The following is a 19,366-nucleotide window of genomic DNA, read 5'->3' on the forward strand; positions in this document are numbered from 1 at the left end:
TATTTTTTTCTTTTTCTTTATTCCGCCTCATGAGGTTCTTTATACATCGGCATCGATTTCTCTGGTCAGAATGACACAAGCCACGTCCATTTGAAACCTGACAAACGCATTCCAGCGGAGACATGGACCAATTGGCTGGGAGGAGGGCGTGTCTCTCCCTTTACTCCAGCAAAGCAGGAGTATGAAGTTTAGGTTATCAGTGCACAGCTGCTGTGAGAGAATGGTGCACCTTAATGCTCATAGGTGTGTGATATTATCCCGCTCCGATTTTATACTCTTTCAACTTTAACCGAGGTACGTAGTTTACACGGGTGTATGCGCAAAGTTCAACGCGTCTCCTCGCGTCTCCTCCACACTACAAATGGCTTGGATTATTCAGCCGCATCTGCACGGGACTGGTGCTGCTTTCATTCTGCTCGCGGTGATTCTGACAGGTGATGCGTTCGCCCAGGTTTTTGACAGCTATGGATTATCATACGCTTTAAAGTCGGAGCTGCCAGAAGACACGATATTGGTTGCCAATAATGGAATCCGCGTGCCTTTCGGGAGATCAGTCTTCATTGATCCTATCAACGATTTGGTTATCCAAGTTCAGCCCGGTGATAGATGCAGTATAACAGTCCTGGACAATGATCCATTGTCTCAAAGGCCCGGGCACCTGTCTCCGAAAAAGTTTCCGTGTGAATTTGGCCCCAACGACGTGAAGTATTCTCACTTTGGCTCCAGAAGTCCTCCGAGGGACAGAGTGAGATTGCAACTCAGGTATGACACCCAGACGGATACATTTATAATCCCCTTTATGATGGAGGTGGAGGTCGTTTTCACACAGCTGGAAGTGCTAACAAAAAATATGCCGCTCACTGTCGAGAAACTGCTCGGCACAAGTAATCCCATTGATAGAAGAATCTTAGAATTCACCTATGATACAAGCGCGCAGCAGTGCAAAATAGCGTCGCTCTCCAGTGGCAGCGTGCTGCCCAGGTATGGGAAACTTGTGGATGAAGACGGGCTCGGAACAATGGTGGACTGTGATGAATTTATTAAAATGAACACACGTTATCAGCACACTTTTGCTGTGAAGTCACCAAACAGAGATTACACCCCGATGCTTGTGGAGCTACATGATAAAGAAGGCAATTTGCTGAAGCAGGAATATTTCCAGATTTTGGTCAGGATTAAAGAGGGAGAGGACAACACACCTCCTAAACCCAGCTTTGTTGCAATGATGATGATGGAAGTAGACCAATTTGTCATGACAGCAATAACCCCAGATATGTTGGCTGCAGAGGATATAGAGTCTAATCCTGATGAATTAATTTTCAACATTACGTCCCCCCTGTCCTTTGAGGAGGGATACATAGTGAGCACAGATGATAGGAATTTACCAATAACCTCGTTTTACCAAGGAGACCTCAAAGATTTGAAAATCGCCTACAAACCCCCTGCTGTGGATTCAGACACTGAGCGGATTTTCCAGATTGAGTTTGAGGTTGTGGACACAGAGGGGGTTGTGTCAGACCCTTTTGCTTTCATGATTGTGGTTAAGCCTATGAACACGCTGGCCCCTGTGGTTACCAGGAACACTGGACAGTTACTGTATGAGGGTCAGTCGAGGCCTTTATCCAGCTCACAGAATCTGGAAGTCAGCGACGAGGACAATTTAGATAAAGTCAAAATAACTGTTATTGATGGGCTGAGGCATGGAGAGTTAACCGTTCTGGGCTCCAGAAGGAAATTTTTTACCCCAGCTGACCTTGACGCAGGAGTTGTCATCTATCAACATGACGGCAGTGACACATACAGTGATAATATTATTTTCAGAATGACAGATGGCACTAATGAGGTAGAGTTTCTGTTTCCCATCACCGTTGTTCCAACAGATGACGAGCCTCCCATAATCAATGCCAACACTGGTTTGGTTTTATTTAAAAACCAAATAATGCCAATCTCCTCACTTATGCTCAGTGCAGCTGACATCGACTCGGAGGATTCGACAATAAAATTCACAGTAGAGCCTCCCTTTTCTACAGTTGGGCAGGTCATGCTGCGTCAGTCTGAGGCCCCGGAGGACCCCTCAACGTGGAAGTTTAATACAGAGGATGAAATGTACGAGAAAGTAGTGACAGAATGGCTGCAGCAGGACATAACCGATGGTAAACTTTTTTACAAGCACATTGGGCCCCACAGCACCAGCACAGTCATGGATCAGTTTGTGTTTAGAGTTCAGGATGACAACGACCCACCAAATCAATCAGGGCAGAGCTCATTCATCATCAAAATTCTGCCTGTCGATGACCTCCCACCTGAACTGTACCCTGGAACGACCCTGCAAATGACTGTGCACGAGTTTCAACTTACTTACCTTAGAAAAAAATTCCTGCGTTACACTGACCTGGACTCAGAGGATCGGGATCTCAAATACATAATCGTTCAACCGCCGACAGACACAGATGAGAATAACCCTGTTGTACTGGGATCTCTGGTGTTAACCGAAAAGCCAGACACTGAAGTTACAACTTTCACTCAGGCACAAATAAATCACCATAAAATAGCCTACAAGCCACCAGATCTTGAGCTCGGAATTACCACTCATGTTTTGCAGTTTAAGTACATTGTTGAGGATGTTTCTAGAAACATTGTAGAAGGAGCTTTCACCATATTCTTAAAACCTGTAGACAACAAGCCACCTCAAATAACAAACTCTGGGTTCACTGTGCTTGAGCGCGGCAGACACATCCTTACAAGTGCTGAGCTTGACACCTCAGACACAGACACAGACAGTAAAAAGATAACCTTCACTATTACTCAGCCACCACTCCACGGTCACATCCAGTTTACATTCACAGACATGACAAAAGGAGACACTTTCAGGCTAGAGGATATTGGAAATGGTGCAATTTCATATGTTCATAACGGAGCTGAATCCATAGTGGATTCAATACAACTCGACGTCAGTGACGGAGTGCACATTGTCCCAATAACTATAAAGATAAGTGTAAAGCCAATTGACGATGAGACTCCAACTATCAGTCTCCCAGCTGGCACTATTGGCTCATTCATAGATGTCCTGGAAAATGGAGCTACAGAAATCACAAGTAATGTCATTCAGGGCAGAGATGAGGACACTGATGACCTTCGTTTGACCTTCATTGTTGAAGACCCGCCATCATTAGGGGAAATCCTGGTGAGAGGTGTTTCATCTGACACGTTCACCCAAGCTGATATCATTAATGGCCTGGTGATGTACGCTCATACCAGTGGGGAGATAGGCCTGAGCACAAAGGAGGACTTTTTTAATCTCACTTTGACGGACATGTCTGATGAGTGGACTGTAGGAGGGAATAAGATCACTGGTGTCAGGGTACATGTAACTATTCTTCCCCTGGACAGCCAGGCTCCAGAGGTCTTTGTGGGTCCACAATTCACTGTTACTGAGGGAGAGAAGAATGTCATTCAGATTCTTCATATAAGTGCTGATGATGTTGACACTCCCGGTGATGACCTCCTCTGTACGATTATTGTGCAGCCCACCTCAGGGTATGTGGAAAATATATCTCCAGCACCAGGTTCTGAGAAATCCAGGTCGGGGACAGCCATTAGCGCTTTCACCATCAAGGATATAAGACAGAATCACATTTACTATGTTCAAAGCATTCACAAAGGCATGGAGCCAGTAGAGGACAGATTTACCTTCAGATGCTCAGATGGCATCAATTTCTCTGAAAGGCACTTCTTCCCCATCTCCATAATCCCGTCTAATGATGAAAAGCCAGAGATTTACATGAGAGAGTTTGTAGTTATGGAGGGCATGAATATTGTCATCGACACCCCCATTCTGAATGGTGCTGATGCAGATCTCCCCTCTGATCAGCTCACATTCATCATCACCAAACCCCCCAAGCACGGATTTATTCTCAATCAGCTCACCACTGGCATCGTCCCTGTGTCTAACTTTACCTTGGATCAGATCAGAGAGGCCTCCAGCATTGTGTATGAGCATGATGACTCAGAGACCACAGAGGACAGCTTTGATATCGCTCTCACAGATGGAAAGTTCAGTGTAGAGAAAACAGTAATAGTTATGATTATCCCCGTGGATGACGAAACCCCGAGGATGGCAATCAATGATGGCCTTGAAATTGAGATAGGTGATGTGAAAGTCATTGACAGCAATGTTTTAAAAGCTACAGACCTGGACTCTGAGGATAGTCTGCTAACTTACATTATTAGATACGGGCCTGGTCAGGGGTATTTACAGAGAACTACGCCTTCAGGGGAATTGCAAAATATTACAACTGGAATGAATTTCACACAGAATGAAATAGATCAAGGTTTAATTGTGTACATACATAATGGGCAGGAAGGAATTCGAGACCTCATCAAGTTTGACGTGACAGACAGAATCAACCCATTGATTGACAGATACTTCTATGTAACAGTTGGTGGCATTGATATGGTTTTCCCAGATGTAGTCAGTAAAGGTGTATCCCTGAAGGAAGGCGGTAGGGTTACCCTGACGACAGACCTTCTCAGTACAAGTGACCATAACAGCCCAGATGAGCATTTGGTTTTTACAATCACCCGCGCTCCAATGAGAGGACACTTAGAGTGCACAGACACACCTGGGCTGCCAATTTCATCCTTTACACAGCTCCAGCTGGCTGGTAACAAAGTCTACTACATCCACACTGCTGATGATGAAGTGAAAATGGATAGCTTTGAATTTGAAGTGACGGACGGCTACAACCCCGTTTTCCGCACTTTTCGCATTTTCATCGCTGACGTGGACAATAAAAAGCCTGTAGTGACAGTACACAGCCTGGTGGTGACTGAGGGAGAAAACAAACTCATTACACCTTTTGAGCTAACGGTTGAGGACAGAGACACAGTTGACCGCCTTTTAAAATTCACAGTCACTCAAATCCCAGTTCATGGTCGCCTGCTCTTTAACAACACCCGGCCTGTCACCTCCTTCACAAAGCAGGATCTGAATGAGAACTTGATCAGCTACAAGCATGATGGCACAGAGAATGCAGAGGACAGTTTCTCCTTCACTGTCACCGATGGCACTCACACAGGCTTCTACGTCTTCCCTGACACAGTGTTTGAGACTCGAAAGGCACAAGTCATGAAGATTACTGTTCTCCCTGTAGATAATGGGGTCCCACAGGTTGTAGTGAACAAGGGGGCACCAACATTGCGGCTTCTGGAGACCGGCCACCTTGGGTTTGTAATCACCAGTAAGACACTTAAAGCAGAGGACAGAGACAGCTTTCAGGATTCTGTGACCTTTAGGATTACTGTGGCACCAGAACACGGCTACCTGATCAACCTTGGCAAAGGAAATGCCACAATCAACACCTTCACACAAGGTAAGAGAGGTACTTTGCAGTCCTATGACATTCTGGTTGATTTTATAATCTTGTGCACATTGAAAGCATTTTCTTTAATTCTCTGAAGAATTTAATGCCAGTCTGAATTTACTCTGCTAAAAGTACATCCTTTTAAATGCCTGCAAAAATGCTGAGATCAAACATAAAGGTTTTTGTTTTTCACTCATGAGAGTTACTATTTCCAGGGATGAAGTGTGGCAGTGCCTCAGGCTGACCAAACCTCACCAGGGGAGGGCATTTTTTTCAAACGATGCTAAATGTATTTCACTTTGGGATAGAACTGACGGCAATTTGTGCATTTACAGAGTTATATTTTCTAACAGAAGGCACACAAATTACAGCCATGCTGATGGATGATGTGTACGTGCACACGTGTCAAAGGAATAGAAACACGGGAGTCTGGCTCAAAGCAAATCACTGGCTTTGTAAACACCACAGTGCAGTACAGAAGTTACATTTCAAAGAGACCAGAGGGGTATCTTTGTAAATGGTAGCGGCATTGGTGCACAGTCAAATGTCCATGCATTCTCTGCTTTTATTTACTGAGCCACTGTGAGATGCTTTTCCCTTGAGGCCTGTTCAATATTTCAAGAGTTCTCACAAGAGTAAACATACAGTAAATAAAGACACTATCTCCTGGGCATTTGGACATTTTGGCTCTGCATTTTCATGCATCAGACCCCTTTAAAAGAGACATATTTTGACATCAAATATTGAAGACAGCAACAGATGTAAACTTCACAATCTTACAAACTCAGAGCTATAAAGAATTCTGCCAGGCACCGTGTAATTAGGATGGGAAACCCAACAGGTGATGGAGCCCCAACAGACAGACTATTCTTAATGTTCAGTGTCATTCAGGAGTTTTAGTTTTAGATATATGGCACTTTCTACCAAGCAAGTTCTTCATTTAAACTCCCTCGACAATATCAGCATGCACGTTTCATCACACAGCCTCTGTCTGCTTCTTAAAACAGGGTTCAGGCATAGCCATTGACAAACAAAATAAATTGCATATTTTCCTCCCTGTCATTCTAGCCATAATTGATGTAAACCTTGCAGAGGCTTATGCAAATGTTCCTCTTTTCAGCTGAAATCGATGACATAGACGTATGCTATGTTCTGAGGGATGGCGACAATGCTACAAATGACATCTTTTATTTCTCTATTGAAGACAGTGGTAAGTTTTTCTTTTTTAAAAATCTCCTCTTGGCTGGCTTTGAAGCTCAACCTGCTTGCGCTTCACTGTGTGCCTAATTAAGCAGTATTACTAAGCCAAAGGTGTGTGCAAAGACGATTTCCAGAGCTATAACTTCACACATTTCTTTTTTCAGCTTTAGTAAACAAGAAAATAGGCTTGCAGCAAATGAGAAGGAAAGATGCACTGTTTATAGATAACTTTTGTTTCTGCCATGCTCTGTTAGCTTCCATTCAACCAGTAGCTCAGACAAAAAAAATGAATGTCAGAGCTTCTCCGCTCATTAAATTTTTATCTGAGCAGTCGTGTTAGTCTTGCTGCAAATACTACCACAGGTAGATCAGTCTCATGCTACGCATCCGGAATCACTCATTGTTTTTTTTGTTTTTTTTTTAGAACATAATGATTGATTTAGCAAGTAACTAATTAGTAGAGAAGCAATTAGCAAAGACCTATCCTGTGCTGTGGATATGTAATCAGGCACAGGCTCAGTGACTGGTTTGAGGCAATCATGCCGGTGTTGCCGATTAGCAGAAGCAGCGTGCCTGACAGTGTGTCCTTTCTGCTACCCTTCAGCTGTGATGAGTGAGCACAAAGGAACACTCTAACGGGGCACTCTTTTCCCACAAGCACCTCAGTGGGCCGCCGTACCTTTTGTTTTTCTCTTTTTTTTCAGTTCTTTGGACCAATCTGTGTCTTCAGTTTAATAATAGACAGGTTGAAATCGATTCCAACAGGTGGACGAGGTGCAAATGAGTGATGGCTGAGTGACATTTCTTTACCTGAGCTGGTGGGCAAGTGTTGAGCCCATTCAGAGCTTTTTTTGTTGCTGAGTGCGGTTACATCAGTTCTTGTTGTCTCACTTGGGTTATTTGTCATGGATCTCTGCGGGCTTCACTGTCACTTTCTTTCTCTTTGTTGCTTGCTTGATGCCTGATGACATACTGGTATGCCCACACTGGCAGTCTATCTGCCAGATCTGGCAATTAAATTCACTCTTTTACAACACTTTTAGACATGATAAAAGGATTCAAATCAGCTTGTGCCATGTTCTGTCCTCCAAGACAAGTCCTCCAACAAAACAAAGTGGAAAAACTGCAACACACACAAAATGTCATTCCTTGACACTCTGCTTTATAGTGGCACCTAAACAGCTTAGCAAATTAATGAATAGTCTTATTGGATGACCCATACATAAGGACACGACACACACTGCACTGCAGCTTGTGAGGCAGTGAGTGAACATTTTTTATAATAAGATTTAAGCTCTGCTGGTGGCTGCCTTAAATCCCCAGACAGAGCCTGCAGCAGCCATGTTGTGAAGGAGCTGAATGGTACACTGGCACGTAGCTGCACTGTGTCACGTTCAGCAGTGGAAAACATTTTCCTCCTCACTTGAAGTTCATTGGGAAATTTACCAACTGCACTTGCCAATGTTTTTAGGGTGAAAAGTTACTTTTCATCTCGCAGCTGCTCAGTGGGATTCTGGTGGAGTTTCATCCAGCAGCTGTGATGAAGTGTGAATGTATGCACAGCTTTAAGTATATGTCTCAGTTTGGTGCTGATTAATATGCACCACAGTGTGTGACTGGCCTGTTTTTATGTATAGCATACATGTAGATCTAGCTGAATTGTGTGAGTCCACATTATGGGATTAGTGCACCACACAGGAGTTCTTTAAGCTCCATTGTGAATGGCACTTATGGGAGGGCACTAATTTACTCTTGGCATGTTTTTTTTTCCACAAAGAGCAAATGGAAAGTACCAAGCCATCCATTATGCATTATCCAAATACTCATGGCAGTCCAACATCTCACCACAAGGTTGTTTTAGTTACTGATGCTGGGGTCACACTTTGTCTAATATATGGATTGTCTTGTTACAAGGAGAAGTCTTTGGTCTTAAATTGAGCTCCTCTCTGTCACAATGCTATGCTATTTTAACTGTAAGTGCTATATGAACAGAAGGATGTGTTGGACGTGACCTGCTCTCATCCTGGGCTTGGCACAGTTGGGGTCCTGGCTGCAGTGTTAAAGCTTTTGCTTTAAGGGGGTTGATGAACACATGACAGACCCTTAGTAATGTTTTTTTGGTAGATGAATAAGGCCTGTGTAATTTAGACAGCAGATGGTTTCACTACAAATGACAACATGGCAACTAGGCCATATCACAAAATGCTTCCATTTTAGATTCTTAGAGTGTGAATAAAAATCTGAATCCTGCTGGGAAATTAAAAAACATAACATCTGAATGTTGTTTTTAATCGCCTGTAACTTAATAATCATGGGTAATTTGTTGACTTTTGTGTCATTTTATCCTGTTTTCAGTGTCTTTTTTATGTCAGAACCTGCCACTATGTGCCTTTAGAGCTATATTTAAGAGGCTTTTGCAAAAAAAAAAAAGAAAAAAAAAGAAAGAGAGACAAAGATGACAGGGCTTCTTTTCCCAGAGCCGCTTGTATGTCTTGCTATTTGTCAAGCTTGTCAAAGCTTTGAATGAATAATCACAGAGGACTGAAATTACACATATTAATTTGTGGGCGTCTGTTTTGGAGGAACTTCACACCTGGATAGCAACAAAACAAATAGAGGCGCGGGCCACAAACCTCTTTAATTACTTAGAAAGTGTCTTGTTTAGAACAATAAAGATTGGTATCTGGATATTTGTGTGTGTGTGTTAGGGAGAGAGAGATGTACGGGGCGGGGGGCGGCTGCGCTCGTCAATCAGTGTCAGTTAATTGTTGTGTTTCAGTGGACTCCAGCCCTCCCCTTGTCTCCTGGGGATTCAGGTGCATTCAGGTGAGCTTACCTAAGCACACACAGAGACCCTGGCATTCCCAGGCGGTTGTTTATGGGGCTGAATCTTTGGTTGCCTCCAGCCAGTCAGTCAGCATCACGGATGTTCTTAATGACAGACATGCTGCTCTGGTCTTTGTTTTTCATTCCATGCACTCGCTGCCACCTTATTGTTTTTTCTTTCATTGAGCTACATGCAGAAAAAGATCATTAGTAGTTTAGCTCATAAAAATGTGCCAGACGTTTTTGTCCTATTTGACTAATGAGACTTGTTTAGAACAAGGAGGAGTGTAGCGAGTTAAAGTCAATAACTCTAATTTGTTGTAAAATGAGTATGCAGTGCAGAGCAAATTCCTGACTGGATCTTTATTTGTTCTCACAAGGAAGCCCTGAAACCTTGAGGAATGTTTTTGCTCTCCAGTTTCTGATGCACGTCTGCAGAGCCCTTAACCTCAAGAAGGATGTTTTGTTTTTAATTTCTGCTCCGAGTAACAAGATAAGTTAAGGTCACTTTAAATACACCCACCTAATAAATCCTCCAGTCCATTTTGGGCTGCAGAAACATATGATATGTGGGTTGTCAACATCTTCCGTGTTACCGGGGTGTAATCACTTGTGACATTGAGTGCATATCTCCCGTGTCTCCCCTCCTGTTTAATTCCAGGTTAGGAGGGATTATCTTACACCCCATAGCGTGCAAGAGCACAACACAAGCAAGGCAGAGCATGCACTCACATGCAGTTGTGAGGTTAGTGTCGACTTTGTGTTTGCTATAATATATAAAATCCCCATCACAGCGCAGGTGATGACTCTGCAGTTTCTTTTCTATCCTGTTATTAATGAAACTGTCTCCCCTATACTTTTCTTGGTAGGTATAACATCCCTCTGTCCTTGGGACCTCTGGTATGAATCATATGCATAAAGTATGCTGTGAGCTTCAGCAAATAACATAGCTGGACATGTTGTTGGGTTGTAGAGATTTTAGGGTGCAAGGTTTTCTTCACGGTCCATCTGTACTGACACTCATAAAATATTAGGATAGTATTTTTATCGGCCTGGAAAAATGTTTTGTGATAAAACATCTGGGAGCTGATTATAGAGCTATTCCTGGGTAACAGCTGCTTTACTTTGGGAATGAGAACTGAATTACAGAAAGGATTTAAGCTAATCGTTTTAGTCGGAGAGTGATTTGTGTCTGTCTGGTCCCTCATGTCATCAGTAGCTAACTTTGTGTTATAATTTTCTCAACTGCCTGCAATGCAGTTATATTTGCTACTCAGCCTTCTCAGTTCAGCCTCATGGTTTAATGAGGCATATCAGCAAGATATTTTTGCTTTAATGTGCGTGTGAACAGCAGAGATGAATCATCAGGTAAGGAACCTGTGCTCATCAATAGGAGGATCAAGCATTCATTGTGATTCGCAGCAGGGTTGATCCGATGTAATTTATCTTACACAGTGATTAAAAGGACTTTATTAATGATTGGCTCACCCTACAGGGCAAGAAAGGAAACAGATGAAGAGGAGAGGTTTTATTGTTTCATTATATATTAAGCATCAAATCAACCAGTAACGGTTTCTCAGTCTTTTTCAGTGTGCTCTCTTTGTCCAAATATGTTGAATTACTCCCACTCCATCAGTTTGAGGACTCTTCAAGTTTATTTTTGCCGATTGCTGCTAAACAGGCCATATTTAGTCAAAGAGCCGTTTCTCTCCACACTTATGCCATTTTTTTATGTCCGCATGAAAACACAAAATCTGACCCGGTGTCAAAATCATTCAAATCAACAGCACTAAACCTTTGACTGAAAAGGGAAAGTACTGCACTACTATGACCAGATGGAAACAAAGGACACCAGTCAGTTTTTCCTGTTAACACACTACCACCAAGTGCATGGCACCCTCTAGGTTTTTGAAATAACTCCAGTTTCAAAGTGTCAACTGCAGGTCCATATGTTGTAATCTGGAGCTAGTTTAACATGCTGTAGATCACAGGTCATAAACTCAAGGTCCACAGGCCACATCCATCTTTCTTTATCCGCCCCGAACCCGAAAATAGTATAATGTGGGCCCAGAACTTTTTGTAAATGTTAGAATTTATTTTTTTTTTCATATAGATTTTAATTAGCTACAACATACCACTGAAAAAGTGCAGTCCTCCTAGCAAAAATAACAGCAAAGATGCATGCTAGCTGTTCTGGCTTCAGATTTTCTGAGCTTTATTTGTTGCATGGTTGCGGAAAAAGGAAAGTGAATGATGGACATATTTTTTATGGGATGACAATGCCAGGAGTGGCCCCCACAGCCAATTTGAGGTAATACATGATGTCACCCATAGGTCTGTTGTTATCTTGTCAGTGAAGGCTTCAGTTCCTTGGCAGTCTATGGTCAACACTAGAAACAGACTTTCTTCACCTTGGTATTTTCCACTAGACATAATCCAGTGACTAAAACGTTGTTTGTCGAAAATTACTGTGTGCTTAGAGAAAGCCTTACTTGTGTCAGCACGGAATAGAAAAGGAGAGCACAAAATGTAGCACTGATAAATAGTGATTTAGAAGAATCACAGCAATTCACATATTTTTATTCTGGGGTCGTGGTGTAAATCACAGAGAACTTGGGTAAATTGTGTTTATGACACTAACACACTGATTTGCCCTCATTTTCCTTTTAGGAGAACAGAAGGGAATCCCTGCTTGATTCTCTTCCTCCTGTTTTAATATGCTGCTGAAGTAAGTGTGTGAAGCCAAGGTTAACAACGCAAAGGCAAATTCCCAAAAGTGTAGACACCCCAGGCCCAGGCTTGTTCTCTGAATGAAGATATGTGTCATCATAACTGCCTTAGGATATCAGTCTAGCTGAACGAGGTTGTTCTAGTAATAAGACTACCGAAAGTCCCAATTTTGTGATAAAAAAGGCTTGCAGAGTGAATTTGTGTTATCACACATGTAACCTCTAGAATTTTTTTGAATGAATCCATAAAATACAACAGCAGCAGACATAGAATGGAGCATTGAAATGTTAAAGAAAACTAATGGGAATGTTTTACACTATGACAACAATAATTAAAAACCTGGACATGGTGATTATTTCTGGTGCTGACAGCACAGGAATTCTGAGTGTCAGTGATGCCACAGTTGATGCTGTGACATCTCTTTTTTCACAGTAGCAGAGCTTTTGTTCAGTTTTGCAAAATCACTCTGGATAATGTGTTTTTGGCCCCTGAGTCCCAGCAGTGGGCCAGAGCTGCTCCTCCCAGCCCCGCTGCATGATAAGCCTCTGACAGCTGGGCTTGGGCTGTAGTGGCACAACTCTCTCCAGCTGAGCCAGGGTACACCTCCTTTGTACTCATTTTTTTGCACACACACACACACACACACATAAAGTGTTCACCATCTATCCGTCATGGGGCCAGCTGCCTGATTCCATAATCTCAGATGAAGCTGGCACTGCTAAAATGTTTCATCAAGATGCTGGACATCAGCTGCAGTTTAATTGATAACTGTTTTGTCTTTGATTTCAAGCTGCGGTCTCTTTTGATCTGAGTGCTACGATGTAGACCAGGAAAACACCAGCCTCTTTTATTTTGATATCATTCCTATTTTAGTGTGCCAGGAAAATATTCACAGTTGAGGGGAATTGAAAATGTTACACGGTTTGATGCAAACCCTCTTGAGGTGGTTTTCATTTTCACACACGGTAGGAGTGTGTCTTGAGTGTAACAGGGCTCTCATCTCATAAAAGGTCCTGATGAAACCCCCTCGCGGGTTCTGTGTGTGGATCAAGCTTCCACTCACCACCACCTCCACCACCTGCCATCCATAAGTGCAGCCTGATAGGCAGGATATCAGGAGTCATCTTGTTGAGAAATGGGAGGGAGATGTCAGAGGAGATGAAAGACAGAAGTGCTCTGTTGGTCCCAGTATTGGTGGGGGCAAGGCGTCAAGTTGCTTCCTGTCGCCTGCAGCGATGGCATGAATGTGTTGATGTGCAGTTTACTCTCTAAACGCCGCCTGTGTTGACAAGTTGTGAGACTTCAAATGTGGTAGGTGAGCCTTGCATGAATGCAACCTATATATAAATAAGTATTATTTTGATGTTTGCTATAGAAATGATGGACTGTAAACAAAAAGTGTGGTGAAGGCTCACATGTGAATCTGACATCTCTACATTTCTAAAAATACGGCAGTATGTCTCATACTGTGTTATTTAAGTCAGAGAACACTCCCGCCTTTTTCCTTCACCTAAGGCATGCACATCTTTAAAAAGTCAACTTTTAACAGGGGACTAAAAGAGATGGTTTCCTATTGAGTTTTCATTAAGTGAGTCATTATTTGTGTTAAAACGTAGGTGGTGCCCTGTAAATCAGTTGCACTTTTCTGTTCCTTCTAACAGAGCTGCAGGCAGCACACATCTACATAAAAAGAAGGCTGTACTTTTAAACTTCTGATTTCAACATGTTCACTGCTGCTCTAGTATTTTTTATGTAAAATTCTTTGAGTGTGAAGAGATATACTTATTTTTTAACATAAAATTAGACTTGTTTGGGACAGCCAAAGAATTGTGCAAAACTCAGATGAACCCTCCCCCCATTAAAGAAGTCGAAGGAATGTTTTACAGCCTGAAATTAACTAGACCATGCATGAGCTTATCTTGGTTTTCCAGGACATGGGCTTAGAGTGAAGAGTTACATATTAGCAAGCAAATGGGATGACGGAGGGGGGGAAGAACGAAGGGCTAGAGGGTGCAGGTCTAGACAACTGGGCAATCTGATACAGCGGTTACATTTCCCTCCCTAAATCCCCAAGTAATTGGCCAAAGCCATTACAGTTACCAGATAATTGATCTGTATTGCTTTAAAGGTTATCACTGGTCAGTGATTCACATGCAGAGATTTAATGCTGTGAAACCTTTGGGAGTGATAGCTTGGAGGTTTGATTTAACTATTTGAAGAGTTAGTCACATATTAAAGGGGGGGTGGGCTCCTTTGCAGTCAGTAACACCCGGGGTGCACACAAGTGCCAAAACTTCAGTGCATGGCCTCTTGAAGATGGAGTTAATCCTTGTAGATCCTATACATACCAGACTCAAGTGCAGAAATAAACAGGTTTACACACTGGTACAACAAACATTATTTTACATATTTTTGTTATAGCTTGAAATAAATGCAAAAATAAGAGCATGCTTGTCTTTAGTGACTGATGGGTTCCATCTCCATGTATATGTTTTCATACAGTTTGAGCTGCTTCTTGCATGCATTTGGAATACACAGTTGATGCATTATTATTTTTTTATATAGCATATGTTTTTAGTGTGTCTGAACAGATCTGAGCAGACAGCCTCACTTCTGCATGCCTCTCATGCATATTTCCATTTAGCTTATTTTATTTTACATGTCACAGTTTTCATTGTCCGGAAAATAAAAATAATCACATCTCATTCCTTTGCTCTGTTCACGTATCATGCTGCTTACAACAGTTAGTGCATCTTTGTGTGTAAGACCTCTGTGTTCTATAAGGAGCATACATTTAAATCTTAATGTTATGCAGCACATGGTGCACTGTACATACGTTCACTGCACAGCGGTTTGTTGTTGCATTTTATTTGCCACAGAACACATCCCTACTACAAAAACAGTGTGTCTAACTGTGCACCATGTTCCTTGAGATTCTTTCATGGAAATGTTCACAGTCTCAAACAAAGAAGCTCATTTTACTGTTTTTCAAATCCAAAGAAAAATACTTCCTGTTAAGAGTGTCTAAATGAATTTTTTGGAAGCATCCTTAGAAGTAATTTAACATGCCAGCAAGTATTTTTGAACCTAGGGTTTGTTCCACTGCACCCACTAATCTTCAGTCCAATATTACGGGAAGGAGACAATAACAACAGTAAATCCCTACACGTTGTCTTCCTTCTTTTCATGAATGCAGAATAGCATGCTTATCTTTAACATGCAGGTTTGCACAGTTCTACTTGATGGCTCCTTTTCACCAGCCATAAACAAAGGGCCGAGAGTCATTTAACACTTCTTTAGGAATTACCATTTCAGCTTTTGAGGGTGCAGTTTCATCTCAGGCAAAAGCTTTTCTACATGTGAGGATTTGCAAATAACAACTGTGAAATGCAGCTGAAACATGCTGTTTAAAGTAAAACCAGTGGACCCGGGCCCGGAGCACAGACTCAACAAAATACCCAGCTTTATTAGTATGGTGCTCATGAGTCTGTGGGACTGGGATGGAGTTTTATATTCTATGGCCTCACACTGCTGCTTTCAGCAAACAGTCCACCATTATTCGGTCTGACAAGAGAGCAAACAGTGTGCTTTCATGGGTCAAGAAAAAGCACGCCCCCCCCCTCTTTGTCAAGTCCTGTCTTCTGGCATCCTTATGTTGCTTTGTTTTCTCTCACATTTTCACACAGTCCTTGTATCTCCTTGTTATTTTACTGCCTCTGTTCTTCTCTGTTCAGTCACCAGCAGCACTGGAGTATACATTTACCACATGCACTCCTAAGAATGTAAGCCTTCAGCTCCTGGTAAGGACACAGATTTTTGTCTCTATGAGGTCATCCCCTCAGACATGCCGACATGAAGCTTGCCTTCCAAGAGAAGCTTAGAAAATGAATGTTGTTCAATGTATTTTTCAGGACGGTGTTGTTGACATCACATAGATGTGGATTTTTCAGTGGATCACTGATAATTTGGCAAAACTTTTTCAGAGTCTGAGAGTTTGTGCCGCATGTAATCGACTGATACTGAGAGAGAAACTCCCACCTTCACATGTGAAAACTGAGGAGAGCCGAGTAGCTGCTAATTCAGCCTTTTGTTGTTACTTCCCTTGCTACTGATTGTTCACGCTTTTGCTCTCTAAACCGCGTGGCTGTTAATTAAGACACTGCGAGGCCACGTCCTCTTTGACAGACAGGAATGCTATTCAAGGGCAATCAGGGAATACTTTGTCTGACCTCACCTATACAATCAACGCAACCAAAGCCCCATGCACCAGCTTTTAGACCTCTTTTGGATTTTGTCCAGATACAAGAAAAATGACCTTTATACCTTTGTTTTTTTAAGTGCATAGTTTATGTTCTGCACCATATTTTGTTAGATAAAGATTTGTTCTGAAAAGTGACTTTAATAACTGTAGTTCAATAAAAAAGAAGTAAAGTCCTCAGAATACTTTGGGCCCACTGAGGTCTGGACAGTGTGTTTTCCAGCCCTACAGATGTATGATCAGACACAGATCCTGACCTTGTGCGCTTGGCAGGACACAGTGTGCTTTTGGTTGGAAAACAGTAAACCACAACAGAGCAGATCAGCTGCAGAGCCGTGTGTCCAGAGTTGCTAATCCTGAAGTTGTTTGAAAATATTCTGCCTCTACAATTTTTTCTAGTTAATGCTTATATTTAGAAATCCGGATGGTTTACTTGAATGTAATGTAATGAGACTTACTGTACCTGACAAATGTACATATATTGTACAATGTATTGGGATGCAGTTAGATACTCTGATTCATATTTTTTAAGAATTTAAATGGTAATGTTACTCAAAAAGTCTCTCTAGTCAAAGTGTTCTCATCTGTGAAGTGTTCTGTGTACCGGATGACAAATGACATCATTTGTGGCAGTGTGTGAGGACACTGGAGCATGAAGCGGACTCCCAGGACAGGAATGACCTTTCCCTATACAGTCACACTGTACAGTATGTTTCTCTGCCACATTTCTCTCCTGCATTGGACACAAATAAAAGGAACCCCAACTAAAATAAGAGCTCTGGGAATTCCTCATTGCCTTTCGACACGTGTGACGCTTTCCTGTTCCTACTTTTTGACAACAGCAGAAAGTTGCCCACAGTTTCCACAACAGCAAAAACACAGCATGCACAGGATGAAGGTTGTCGCTTCGCTTCAGGAGTTTTTCCTTGTTTAGCCACAGTAGATGGTTTTTGCATTTCTTAACAAACTAAGTCATGATATGTTCATTTATGACAAAAATAGTTGTGGCCTTGGTATTTTAACCTTAGAAAGAGCTCTGAGTTTAATCACCTCCATACTTGTGGTTCAGATGTTAATCTCAAAGAACTCTCCCTGCTGAGAGTAAAGCATTGCTTGCTTTAAGCCTTGTGTGGCTCCCTGACCCAGCACTTTTGTTCACTAGCACCTCTGGCCTTTTTTTTTTCCTGGGCTCCACAAATGTCGCCTCAGAGTGACCGCTGTGTCAGAGTGGATTCACAGGAAACAGCAGCCAGGAGGGACCCTGTAGAGGGGCCAGATTTACGGCAGAGCGGTTCCCAGAAAGGCTGTGCTGCTAGAAAAAAAGGTTTAGGGTCTGTGAAATCATAACTGTTCTAAATCTTTCAAGCCACGGCCAACTCCCTACTTGTTACTGCAGATAGAAGGCTTAGGGTGATTAGACCATATCGCTCTTTCTCTCTCTCTCTCTCTCTCTCTCTCCCTCGCTTTTCTCTGCCATGTGCTTTTTTCCTTCAACAGGATTATCATATCCCCTTTTCCCTTAATTGGAGAGGTGAAAAGTATGCTGGAATGGGCTGGTACATGGTGGACTCAGAGACGGGTCATTTTATAAAGCTGTTGTAATAGAATATATTTACTTTGCCCCACAGAAGTGAGCTTCTCGTGTTTTATTAGTGTATATTCAACTAATAATTCTAAACTCATTTGACCATTAGCCTGGAAGTCACCTAAAGCATGATCACAGTGTCCTCATATATTACTGCCTGACTTAAAGAATGGCAAATAACACAAGTCTAAAACTAGGGACCAGAAATCATATTCATGATATTAATCCAATTAAACTGATGCTTAAAAGCCTGGTTACTAACTGTTAAAATGCTGAGGATCCCCATGTACAGGGACAAATAAAAATGTACATTTTTTTTAATATATTGTGACCATTTTATAGGCAACAGAAAGCCGGTGTATGGCTCTGAGTGATTTGGTCCTTGGTTTGGCCCTTTGATGAACTGTGTAATGAAATGAGTGAAGTGGCTCAAGCAAAGGGCTTCAAAAGACTTTATTTCTACCCGTGCAGGTACAAAAGCCCTATGGAGCATTATCCACACAAGTTTATTTGAATTTAAGTTAATTAATATGAGCAAACAAATGGCCTGTAGCTTTTCAATTTTTATAATGTATTTTGAAATAAAACTCTTATTATCAGGCAGTAGTGTGCAGACATATTTATGTGGACATTCTTCAAATATAAATCTTCTGTATAAAGAAACTTTCATTGAAATTTAAACTGTCTCCTTGAACTACAGATCCTTTACTATCAGTAGATGAAAACCCTGCTCACCTCCTTCAGTTCAGTTTCTTAACTACATTAAAAAACACACATGGCACAGCTGTTCATCTAATATTTGTTTGAATAAATCAGTTTAGGGTATATAATTGTTTGTGTTTGTCTGTCTATTAAACAAGATAAGTCTCAGTTTATCCTGCCTAATCAGTACAGCGAAGGGCCGCCTGTCTGTCTGTCTGCCTGGCTAAATGAACAGACGAGGATCTATGGGGCACCGTGGCCCCACAATGCTTGATGGTGACCAAATATGGGCTGTCTCCAACATGTATGCAGGGAGGAGACAGGGGCACTAAATTGGCACTGTCCTGCCTCTCACATTCTTTGGCCTCTCTCAAAAGGCTTCTGTCCCTCATCACACGTCCACTATTTGAGCGGATAGAACGTGTGCAGCTACATGAAATGTGCAAAGGGGTTTTGTGAAAGGCTCCATGAATAAAGTAGTTGACACCTATATATAGAAAGCCTAACAAAAGGACAGAGAACAGACCAGCAGTATATTCAGTAGATGAATTGTGATTGCAATAGTGGACAGTGTTACATGTTGGTCCAGTACCATGGATTTAGTGCTTAGCAGTGCAGACAAACATAAGATATACCAATATTCTGTTTGTGTGTTAGTGCTGTGAGAGCTAGTGAAAGATTAACTCTGGTGTTTTCTTTGGG

At 42.0% G+C, this 19,366-nt stretch overlaps 1 protein-coding gene across 1 annotated transcript in view; it reads left to right on the forward strand.

The window, feature by feature from the left end:
- The first annotated feature begins 221 nt into the window (after positions 1-221).
- The window catches only part of frem2b (FRAS1 related extracellular matrix 2b), a 46,260-nt gene continuing 27,115 nt past the window's right edge, over positions 222-19,366 (forward strand). Inside the window, exons 1-2 of the mRNA XM_028419855.1 lie at positions 222-5,372; positions 6,484-6,573. Of these exons, the coding sequence (XP_028275656.1) occupies positions 362-5,372; positions 6,484-6,573 (5,101 nt within the window). The 5' untranslated portion in view covers positions 222-361. The remainder of the gene's footprint in view (positions 5,373-6,483; positions 6,574-19,366) is intronic.

Source organism: Parambassis ranga, chromosome 13 (genome assembly GCF_900634625.1).
Source record: "Parambassis ranga chromosome 13, fParRan2.1, whole genome shotgun sequence".
NCBI lineage: Eukaryota > Metazoa > Chordata > Actinopteri > Ambassidae > Parambassis > Parambassis ranga.